The sequence below is a fragment of the Cryptomeria japonica genome, chromosome 10 (assembly GCF_030272615.1).
Source record: "Cryptomeria japonica chromosome 10, Sugi_1.0, whole genome shotgun sequence".
NCBI classification, from domain to species: domain Eukaryota; kingdom Viridiplantae; phylum Streptophyta; class Pinopsida; order Cupressales; family Cupressaceae; genus Cryptomeria; species Cryptomeria japonica.
This window is the reverse complement of record NC_081414.1, coordinates 135991894-136004244: the sequence shown is the minus strand read 5'-3', so window position 1 is coordinate 136004244 and position 12351 is coordinate 135991894. Positions and strand designations below refer to the sequence as shown.

Sequence of the window (12351 nt, the reverse complement as noted above, 5' to 3'; positions counted from 1 at the left end):
GCCACATGTGAATTCTTCATCAGCATCTATCTGCAGCAATTGTGCCCGCTTCCTCCCAATTTTTGCACCCTAATGAGCCTGCATATAATGATGGCATGTAATTACTTCTTCTTATTTTTTAAATACCACGTGTTTGTCGGAATTCCGACGTGAAATACGAAATCTGCACTATCAACAAAACTCAACCCGATGGTAACACAACTAGAAGCATGTGATCGGGATATAATACACCGATGAAGTCCATTGGCATAACGCACACTAGCGGCAAAGCATAAACCTCGTATTGTCAATAGCCGATGATGCAATCGGTAAGACTTTTCCCGATGGACACTGGCAAAACTAAAAAGCATCGACAAAGGTTAAGATGATATAGGGTCAAACCTTATGCTGAGGAGACATAATGTATCGGGAGGAGCTACGCCGAGGGAAAAGACATCGGGGAAATCATGCCCATCGCCTTAACACATTTTAAGCTATCTCGATGGCCGACGAGACTAGCGGGATACTCGCACCGATCAGCAGGAAGAGAGGTCATCGACTTATGTTATCCCGATGAGTAAAAAGAAATCAAAAGGTTGTGAAAATCTTCAGACCAACGTATGCCGATCAACACGTAAAATCTGTGTTCATCAGAATGCCGAGGTGAAATTTTAAGACATCGGTTTTTAGTCCGACTTCCGACGTGAAATTTTACCACGTCGGAATTCCGACGAACACGGGGCAATTTTTGAAAAAAAAAACAAATCAATTCGATAAAGCAAAAGAAATCCCATAGATCGTCAGAAATGCTCGTCGAAATTTGAGGCCAAAGTAGTGAGAAAAGTATTTTATTGTGAATACCCAATATAGTTGTTCATTTGAACCTTCATAATAGATTATAGTGCATGAGAAACTCTATTCACTTTTAGTGGAATTTTGGTAATGATGTTGTTCATGATGCCATGCATAACTCGGTATCACTTTCAATGGGAACTTTATGTAGTTACATAATGTGTTATATCTTCTTTGTTTAAAAATTTTGGTTCTAAGTTGTTGTGGTTGCATTGCATTGTGAGACATGGACAATCTTTGATTAGAAGATGGAAGGTCTTTTGCAATGGGCATTGGTGTCATGTGGAGCTCTTGGTTTATGTCTTTAGATTGTAGTGAGAGTTAGACATCTTTGGTTCTATTGACAAAGGATGTGCAGTTGCATCTTCTTGGTTTGGAGATGGTGGTTTGACTCTTCCCTTTGGGAGCTCTTGGTTGAGTTCTTTGATTGTATTGGGGCCATGAAGGATCTTTGGTTAGGAGATGTTTGTCATAATGCCTAGAGAGCTCGATTACATAGTTTAGTGAGAGCTTTGGCAATGATGTGGATTCTTCATTTGATGATGGATGTTATGGTACATCTCGGTGCCATGGAAGACTCTTGAGTCTTTGGTGAGGTGTTACCTTTGATATTGCTAAATCTTTGACCCTTTAATGTGAGTAAGAAACAAAATAATAAAGGTATACTTTTATTATAGATTTTTACTCTTTACAAACCTCCACTTGAAACCATACAAATAGATAGATAACCTTAAGACCCTTAAATGGTTTGTCATAATTTACCAATAGATGAGAACAAAAACTTAAATGGGTGAATTTCAATTAGCAATATGGTGCAACCAAGGCTTCAAAATAATTATATTATAAATATAAATTCATAAGATTTTATAATTTACAAGAAATTGCTTCTTTTTTGGAAGTTAGTTTAGGATTAATGTCAAAGCATAATTTATAAGAAATTGCTTCATTGTTAAAAACAATTTAGAATTAAGGCCAAAGCATTTGTCTTACCAAATTTTACTGTCCCCTTTTCAGACCTAGTCAACTAATGTTTTTCTTGTTAGCCTATTCTTGTATTCTCATATGCTAATTTGGTGGTGGTGAGTGGAATCCATCTTTCTTGGACAACTCAATTTCAATTTTCATGGCTTCTGATAGTTTTGTGGGTGTTCAATTGGCATTCTAATTAGTAGTGACTCTTTGTAGCATTTTTGGCCTTTTGGATTGTTCTCCACAATTCTCAAAGAAGTGACTACATTCTTCAACTTTAGTTGTGTCTCGACGTAACAATTTGTATTTCCAATGTTTTGATGAGGCTTTCTGCAAATTGATTGGGATTATTTTATTATTTCACTAAAGTCATAACATAAAGTTGTAAAAAGTGATGTTACTTTCTCCAAGTTGGAAGCCTAAGGAAAGTGGAACTTGTACTTCAATTGTTTTTAAATTATAAAAGGAGCCTCTACAAAAGAAATGAATTAATTTGAATTTTTAAATTGCCCTTTTTTTTTTTCTCCAACTCTATATAAAGGGGTCTTGGCTCTTATTTTCATGAATTCAAAGTTGCACACAATAGATGTCATAATGAACAATAAGTTCTTCCAAGAGTTGACCGAGGACAAAATTCCTCACTAATATGCACTAGAATCAATGGTGAAAGATCCATCATAGCTGGTTTGGTGATTTCACACAAGAATCACACTGATTTTCATGGAGTTTGGAGTTTAAGGTTTCAAAGAGCAATGCAAATATTTAAGGTATTTCGATGGTCAATTTTGAGGTTTGATTCTTGATATTTGTGCAAAGATTTTCAGTGGTTTGAATGTGTTTTTTTCGTGCACCTATCAACTTGGCCATACAATTACCTAGGGCAGGTTGTACCTGTTGTGAGGTATCCACACATCGCCCCATTGCAAATGGCGACCCCCACTTTTTCTTGTTTTCTAGGTTGTGTTTGAGTCCTTAGCTTTTAGCCTTTGCATCAGAGGGGTATGGGTGGTCAAAAAGCTAGGAGTCAGATGGATAGCCTTGTGTAAGGTGTAAAATGAGTGAGTCAGAACCTTCACTTCATGTGCATGACCTCAAGAGAATACTTCATCACTATCACTTTTGGAGCGAATTTCACTTTTAAGCCCTCATGAGGTAAATTTGACATGTTTTTTGTAGATAAAGAATTAAGAAACCTAAGGATTGAGCTGATCAAACAATGAAGTGGCTAGAGGAAAGTTTGTTTTAGCTTGAAATTCACTTCATCTTCAAACCTAGGAGAAGTGCATTCATGTCTTAAAGTAGTGCAACGATAGTTTTACTTCATGAACTCATCCATATGAGCGAACTTCATGTTTGGAGGTAGATGAGCGAATTTTCCCTAAGAACCTTGTTTGAGTGTTTGAATGAGATAGCCTAAGGATTGAATCAATATGCAACAAAGTGATTGAAGACAAGCTCATTTGAAATCTACTTCATCTCCAAATATTTAAGAGGCTTACTTCATGAATCCAAGTGAGCGAACTTCATGTTTGAGGGGAGATGAGCGAACTTCACAAAATGGAGTACATGAGCAAACTTCAAGATTTGATACACATGAGCAAACTTCACAAATTGGAGTACATCAGTGAACTTCATGTTTTGAGCTACATCAGCAAACTTCAAGGATCAATGTATATGAGCGAACTTCATGATTAAAGGGAGATGAGCGAAGTCAATGTCCAAGCACCTAAGAGTAAATGTCATGAGCGAACTTTGCGAATTCAACCACATGAGCAAAATTTAAGATTTGATGAGGATGAGCGAACTTCACAAATCAAGCCACATGAACCAACTTCATAACTGGAGGTACATGAGCAAACTTCATGAACACAAGAAGATGAGTGAACTTCATGATTTGAAGGAGAGTGAAATCTATGTTGGAAGTAGAGGAGTGAAGGAGAAATTGAGAGCATTCACCTTGAGTGAACTTCATTTTCAAACACCTAAGGCAAACTTCAAAAATCAATCCACATGAGTGAACTTCATGAATCAAGGCATATGAGTGAACTTCATGTTTTAAACTAGAAGAGCAAACTTCATGTTTCAAGATACATGAGCGAACTTCAAGAATGAAGGCATATGAGCGAACTTCAAGATTCAAGGGAGAAGAGCGAATTTCAAGAATAAGCATACATGAGCGAACTTCATGTTGAACTTCATGAACTCAAGCATATGAGTGAACTTCAGGAATCAACCTACATGAGCAAATTTCACAAATTGGAGGAGATGAGTGATTTTGCCCTAGACAAGATACAAGGTAGCGAATAGATCATTTCCTAGAGCTAATTTGATACTTTAGCATGCCTAAATGAGAACAATTTTGAATTTAAGATGATGAAAGGCGAGTACAAAGTTAACTTCATGTTTGGAGGTACATGAGCGAACTTCATGTTTGGAGGTACATGAGTGAATTTGTTAAGATACAAAGGAGAGTTTAGTCGTGATTTGAAATCAACTTCAAGAATCAAGATTGGATGTTTGGAAAGAGTCATTTTGAGTTGAGAAGATGGAAGGTGAAAGTTCAAAGATCACTTCATGTGAAGCAAGTTCAAGGCGAACTTCATGAACTAAGGGTTAGAAGCGAACTTCATATACTCCACTCTCAAAGCGAAATTCCTATAGAGGCCTCTCCTAAAGGTAGTTCATCATGTTGTCATCAATTGATGGTTAAAAGATTTAAAGTTGAGCTCATAGAATGAAGATAAATGAGTGAAAGTGAGTTCAAAGGCAAGTTAAGGGTAATTTCATGAACATCAGGGGGTGGAGTGAACTTCAAGAACTCCTCTCTTAATCATCTTATTAAACCTGCAAAACACATAAATCAAGGGATATATCAAGTTAGAAGAACTATCAAGGTTATATATTATGTATTTGATATCATGTTTGTTTGTTTTGCAGATGAGAGAGGATCATAATTCAGCAAAAGGAGAGATATTGTAAGATCTACATCACCATGCAAGGAAGAAAACTTCATCTACAAGCATAGAATGCCCAAGAGGAATCTCAATTCTTAGAGAAAGAATTCTAAAGAAGAGAAGCAGTTGTGCCATCAAGAATTCATTCCAAGGCAACATTAATACTTCAAAACCAAGAGGAAGACAAGATCTATACCTTGCACCTCCATGATTGAAGCCCTCAAGAGGATTGTTTAAGAAGAGTTAATTAAAGTTAGAAGACCATCATCATCATCATCGTTGAAACTGGATAATGTTGAGTATTCCTTCATGATGAACTATCAAGCCTGCAAATGCAAGCTGAAGTGGCATCCTAGTCATCATCTCAGTCACCACTCACCAAATCAAGAAGTTTCACATCAACGTGTCTTGATTCAATGAACCTGATTCATTCATGATGGCACAAACTCCGAGGCACCTACCCTTGTTATGTATTGGTTATGTTAAAATGTTGTAATTATTTCATTGGCCATAACTAAATTTGATATTAAAAAACCCTAATTAGGGTTTTCATTGTAGAATCCCAACCATTGATAAAAAAATTGATCTAAGCCATTGAATTGTATTGAGAGCATTACAAAAGGCTCGAGCTCTTCATTTGAAAAGGTTAATAGTAATAACAATAGTGAATAGTTAATAGTTAGTAGAAGAAGAATAGAATAGAAGTTAGAGTAGATTAGGAGAAGGAAGAATTGTTGTTATGACTTGTAAATGAGATACTCTTTTCATTGAAGTTGTGGTGAAATTTGTTATTTCAACAAGCCTCATGGTTCTACTTCTCATTTTGTTTCATGTTGATTAGATTGAATGGGAGAATTTGCTAAATATATTTGTGTGGAATCCGTTTAGTCCATACCAACAGCCTCTTGCTGATTGTAAGTGTGTCTTGCATGGTCAACTGGATTGATATGAGCTTAAATTCAAATTATTATGCATCCATTGTTTATGTATTAACTTGAATGGTGAGCAATGTTTGATAGTAATGATTTGAACATCTTTGAAATATAGTTAGAAGATTGTGTCAAATTGTAATGTCCTCCAAATAAATAAATAAACCATGAAAATAAATGACATAATATTAATTATTTTTATATTAATATTCTAATTTGGGATTAATATAATTAATTAATATTGTTAACATCTATTGTTAACGCATTATGAATAAAGGTAGTTCGTAAAACTACTTCATGGGTGAATAAAATGGCATGGCGTAAGTTGTTGAAGCATGCCTGGAGAAAAGAATTACATTCCTGTGTGACGGAATACAAACTAGGATTCAACCTCCTTTCGTCAGTGAGAACTAGCCTATTGGTGGAACAGTGGCAGCGTAAGCAGTGGGGTGGTGACGTGAGACTGGAAGGGGAGTCGTGCTGGTATATTGTCATGGAGTGTCGTAATGGCATGAGACCAGAGTGTATTTGCATATACCTTATGCTCGTGACGGGGTGTGATCTCCGAACACAAAGACAAGACGATACAATCAACTTGTATCTTGTGGCAAGAAGACTTGATATCGGGACATATTTCCTATCGCGTGGGTATCACAGACAACACGCACTGGCTATGACGGGGGGTGCAGACCAGTGTCTATTCTGTAAAAGACAAGTGGGAATGGATTTCGGGATGGAGTAGTGAAACGTCGACATTCACATGTGTCTCTTCACATTGCCTACCAATGGGCATACGAAGATTCTTCCGGAGGACCACCGCGACGATTCTGGCACTGCCATCACCGTGAACTAACAGGTACACCATGAATATTTAACTATACGATATTGAATGTTGTATAATGTATGTTCAATCAATGCTATGATGATCAATAAGCATGAAAGATAATTTTGGACTGCACGGGTTATATTGTTGAATGAAACTCGAAGACATTTCAATAAACAACCAGCTAAGTTAAATAATACATCTTTGTATAATCTGGTCATATACATTTAATTACAGTCAGTTCCTAGTAAGGAATTTTATAGTGGTGTATGCACTAGGGGAATTATAATTTCCGAAGTACTAGGGCCCGTCAAAACAGATTTCAAAACTCTCCTTTAGCACAAAGTAGTTCATATATTCCATTTGAAATTGAGGATAGCCACACTGAAACTGACAAGGAATTTAATTTTAAAACCAACATGGGAGAACCGGATAACAATAGGGACCTATTGGCTGCATTAATCAAAAGTCAACCAAGATAATGTTAACAGAATGTCCAACCTGATGACCCAATTTATGGCTAGTAATATAGATCAGCACCAAAATAATGGAAGACAGAATAATCAACATCAAAATAATGGGGGAAACAGTGGGGGTAGAGATGAACAGTCTGTCAATAATCAGCCAAAAAGAACAGGAACAGCTAGACCTTTTATGCCTACATTTACTGCTAGAAACCAGCCGCCTAAAAATGAACCTACAATAAGAGAAATACAGGAAGAAATACATCAAGATTGGTTAGGTTCTGGAGAAGAATTCCGATCAACAATGACATTTAGAGAATATTTAGATGTCAGAATGAAACATAGGCCAAGAGGACAGCGAGGAAACAACAGTGAATTGCAAAGGAAAATTGGGAAAATGTTCATTCCTTATTTTGATGGAATAGGTAAAACAACTGCTCGGGCATGGGTGCAAAAATTAGACACGTAGTTCCAATTAAATCCTATGTTGGAAGATGAGGCAATTAAATATGTTGCATTACATCTTGAAGGTGTAGCACATGAATGGTGGCATCATGGGCAAGTAACCTTGGGTCATAATTTGATAGGTACTTATGTTGAGTTCTCTAAGAAACTTATTAACAGGTTTGATTCTAAAGATCCTGAATTGCATCTTAAAGATTTGACTCAGCTTAAACAAACTGGAACTGTTGAACAATATATTTCTGAATTTGAAAAATTGGCAGTTTTAGTTACTGAAATTTCAGAAAGACACGAGATTGTAATATTTATAGATGGATTGTCTGATTCCCTCAAAGGTTGGGTTAATTCCTTAAACCCTCTTACCTTACAAACAATTGTCAAAAGAGCAAGAGAATTAGAACCATCTTCAAAAGGAAAAAAAATTAATAAAGGACCTAAACCAGAAAAGACAAACAACCTTTCAATAAAGAAAATTTCCCTAAAAACAGGTTAGATAAAGAAGAAAGGGAAGAACTCAGAAAGAAAAAACTATGTTTCAGCTGTAGAGAGTCATGGCAGCCAGGACATAGATGTTTGGGAAAGGGGAAAATTCATTATATTAAGGTTATGTCAGATAGTGACGATGAAGAGAATGTTGATCCTAATATAGAAAATGTACCACAAAACACAAAATCAAGGACAGGAACTAAACATGGAGAAGGGGTAATAGCATCTATGACAAGAACACCGCATTATAATATCTTCAGAGTTAGAGGGGTTTTGAATGGGCAGTGTGTGGTTGTCATGCTTGATAGTGGTTCTACTCATAATTTTATAGATGTAGCTCTTGTGGAAAAACGTGGATTGCAAACTGAAAAACATGAAGGTTTTGATGTTAGAGTAGTAGGTGGAACTAATTTGTCCAGTACTCATAAAGTCCCTAAATTGAGTATTACTCTTGGCAATTATAGTGTTACCGATTATTTTTATGTGATTGACTTGGTTGATACAAATGTTGTTTTGGGCATTCAATGGATGGAAACATTAGATGAGTACACGCAGAGTTTTAAAAGATCGGATTTTTCTTTTAAGATTGATGATAAGAAAGTAGTACTTCAGGGTATGTCTAACAGTGGTCCCAGAATCGTTACTGCTAAAAGAATGGAGGCTATTTTCAGACATGGAGATGTGGCATGGTCAGCACAATGTTTAATCTCCAACAAAGTATTAAGCTTTGAATCTAAATCTTATCAAGATGATTTATTAGAAGTTTTAGATTCACATCATTTGGTTTTTAGTGATATTCCTCCAGGAGTTCCACCTGATAGAGGATTTGAACATACTATTGAATTAGAAGAAGGTGCTAAACCAGTTATCACAACTCCTTATAAACACCCTAAAACATTCAGGGATGAAATAGAAAAGGCAATTAAGGAATTGTTGGATATGGGGCATATCAGACCTAGTTCTAGTCCTTTTGCATCATCTGTAGTGTTGGTAAAAAAGAAGGATGGAACATTTCGTATGTGTATTGATTACAAAACACTTAACAAGAAAACAATAAAAAACAGGTATCCAATTCCTCGAATTGATGAATTGTTAAATGAATTGCATGGTGCTCTTTATTTTTCTAAAATTGATTTGAGATCAGGATATCATCAAATTAAGTTAAGAGATCAGGATGTCCAAAAAATTGTTTTCCCTTGTCATTATGGTCATTATGAATTCTTGGTTATGCCGTTTGGGTTAACAAATCCTCCGGCAACATTTTAGTCTTGCATGAATCATACTTTTAACAAACAATTGAGGAAATATCTGCTAGTTTTCCTTGATGATATATTGATTTATAGCAAAACTTGGGAAGATCATTTGAAACATGTTGATATTGTTCTTGGTATTATGGAATCTCAATCACTTTATGCAAAGGCCTCTAAATGTGAATTTGGAATGACAAAAATTTTGTATTTAGGACATATGATTAGTGCTACAGGTGTACAAGTTCATCGGGAAAAAATAAGAGCCATTTTGGATTGGCCACCGCCACGAAGTCTCACAGATTTACGAGGATTCTTTGGATTACGTAGTTATTACAAAAGGTTTGTTAGAGGGTTCTCACAGCTAGGGGCACCGTTGACAGATCTTACCCAAAAGGGGGCATTCCATTGGACAGGGGAGGCACAACAAGCTTTTGAGAAACTGAAAAAGGTAATGAGCTCTTGCCCAGTACTTGCACTCCCAGATTTTAATCAACCTTTCGTCTTGGAATGTGATGCATCTGGTGAAGGAATAGGAGTAGTTTTAATGCAAAATAAACATCCTATAGCATATGAAAGCAAGAAACTATATAATCTAGAGAGATTGTATTCTATCTATGACAAAGAAATGTTGACAATCATGCACACATTGGCAAAATTTAGACAGTATTTGGTTGGTGGCAAATTTGTAGTCAGAACTGACCATAACAATTTGAGATATTTCTTGGGACAAAAAGACTTGAATGACAGGCAGCAAAAGTGGATCAGTAAGATCCAAACTTATGATTTCGAAATTGAATATGTGAAAGGTAAAAACAATGTGGTTGCAGATGCACTATCTAGAAGGCCTGAAATAAATGCATTATCTGTAATAACAGCTGATTGGAAATCTTTATTGCTGGTAGAATATTCTAAGGATTCTTTTGCTTGTGATTTGTTAGATGGTAATACACAAGACGATAAATATAAGGTTGTAAATGATGTTATTTATTACAAAGACATAATTTATTTGATTCCAGGATCGAAGTTGAAAGAGAAAATCCTCCAATCAATGCATGATGTTCCTTTAGCAAGGCATCCCTGCTACTTCAAAACTTATCAGCAGATAAGAGAAAGATTCACCTGGAAAGGACTAAAGAATGATGTCCTCCGTTATGTCAAAGAATGCATCACTTGTCAACAAAATAAAGCAGAGCATACTTATCCTGTGGGTCTATTGCAACCTTTGCCTATACCGGAATAGAAATGGGAAAGTATATCTATGGATTTCATTTAGGCTTACCACGATCTCAAGGTAAAGATTGCATTTTTGTTGTGGTTGATAGATTAACCAAATTTGCACACTTCTTATCTATCACTACAGAATTCACAGTTGTTCAGCTCGCAGAACTGTTCTTTCGAGAGGTGTTCCGTTTACATGGTTTACCAAAAAATATCGTCAGTGACCGAGATAGCAGATTTTTGAGTATATTTTGGGGGGAACTTTTTAGATTGACAGGTACCGAGTTAAATCGCAGCACGAGTTATCATCCACAAACCGATGGACAAACAGAAATAATAAACAAGTGGATTGAGGGTTACCTTTGTAATTATGTGTCTAGTCACCAGAAAGCATGGGTTCGTTGGCTATATTTGGGTGAATATTGCTATAATACTACATATCATATATCTATCGGTATGACTCCTTTCAAAGCACTATATGGGTATGATGCACTTTCTTTTATTGATCTGGCTTTTGATCAGAGTAATGTTCCCAAATCTCACGACGTGCTTCAAGAATGCCAAGATATATTGAAAGCACTTAAAGAAAATTTGCAATGTGCTCAGAATCAACGAAAAATTTATGCAAACAAGAAGCGTGTTGAACGACATTTTGAAATTGGAGAATTGGTGTACCTCATACTACAACCCTATAGGCAGTCATCCCTCAAGCGGAGCAGGGCTGAGAAATTGAAGCCTCGATTTTATGGGCCATACTCGGTGATTCGGAAAGTTGGCACAGTGGCATATGAATTGGATTTACCTAAGGAAGCATAATACATAATGTATTCCATGTATCTTGTCTCAAAAAAGCTTTGCGTCAGCAGGTGACAATATCGGATAACCTACCACCATTGAATGAAGAAGGGAAATTAGAGATGATACCTGAAGTGATTTTGGAAACTCGAGACCGGCATTTGCAGAATAGGACAATCAGGGAATACCTCATTAAATGACATAATTTACCGTTGGATGATGCTACTTGGGAAAATGAGTAGGTTCTTCAATATCCTGGATTGCAGTTGCTTGTGGGCAAGCAACATTGGGCAGGGGAGACTATAATGTCCCCCAAATAAATAAATAAATAAACCATGAAAATAAATGACATAATATTAATTATTTTTATATTAATATTCTAATTTGGGATTAATATAAATAATTAATATTGTTAACGCATTATGACTAAAGGTAGTTCGTAAAACTACTTCGTGGGTGAATAAAATGGCATGGCGTAAGTTGTTGAAGCATTCCTGGAAAAAAGAATCACATTCTTGTGTGACGGAATACAAACTAGGATTCAGCCTCCTTTCGTCAGTGAGAACTGGCCTATTGGTGGAATCGTGGTGGCATAAGCAGTGGGTGGCGATGTGAGACTGGAAGGGGAGTCGTGCTGGTATATTGTCGTGGAGTGCCGTAATGGCGTGAGACCAGAGCATATTTGCATATACCTTATGCTTGTGATGGGGTGTGATCTACAGACGCAGAGACAAGACGATACAATCAACTTGTATCTCGTGGCAAGAAGACCCGATATCGGGACATATTTCCTATCGCATGGGTATCACAGACAACACGCAGTGGCTATGACAGGGGGTGCAGATCGGTGTCTATTCCATAAAAGACAAGTGGGAATGGAGTTCGGGATGGAGCAGTGAAACGTCGGCATTCACAGGTGTCTCTTCACGTTGCCTACCAATGGGCATACGAAGATTCTTCCGAAGGACCACCGCGACGATTCTGGCACTGCCATCACCGCGAACTAACAGGTGCACCATGAATATTTAACTATACGATATTGAGTGTTGTATAATGTATGTTCAATCAATGCTATGATGATCAATAAGCATGAAAGTTAATTTTGGACTGCACGGGTTATATTGTTGAATGAAACTCGTAGGCATTTCAATAAACAACCGGCTAAGTTAA

General features: G+C 36.6%; 1 protein-coding gene across 1 annotated transcript; it reads left to right on the top strand.

Annotated features, from left to right (window-relative positions):
• The first annotated feature begins 6998 nt into the window (after positions 1 to 6998).
• On the top strand, positions 6999 to 10408 carry LOC131858817 (uncharacterized). Its single transcript, XM_059212266.1, has 5 exons — positions 6999 to 7243; positions 7595 to 7750; positions 7921 to 8607; positions 8710 to 8771; positions 9381 to 10408. Exons 1-5 carry the CDS (start codon positions 6999 to 7001, stop codon positions 10406 to 10408), a joined length of 2178 nt encoding a protein of 725 aa, XP_059068249.1.
• The last annotated feature ends 1943 nt before the right edge of the window (positions 10409 to 12351 follow it).

Excerpts from the sequence above, each read along its gene's own strand:
- LOC131858817 (XM_059212266.1), top strand. The coding sequence starts at position 6,999 with ATGTCCAACCTGATGACCCAATTTATGGCTAGTAATATAGATCAGCAC. Across the intron at positions 7,244-7,594 it reads GAAGAAATACATCAAGATTG|GTTTGATTCTAAAGATCCTG; the intron begins GTTAGGTTCTGG and ends ACTTATTAACAG. Across the intron at positions 7,751-7,920 it reads GTAATATTTATAGATGGATT|GTTAGATAAAGAAGAAAGGG; the intron begins GTCTGATTCCCT and ends CCCTAAAAACAG.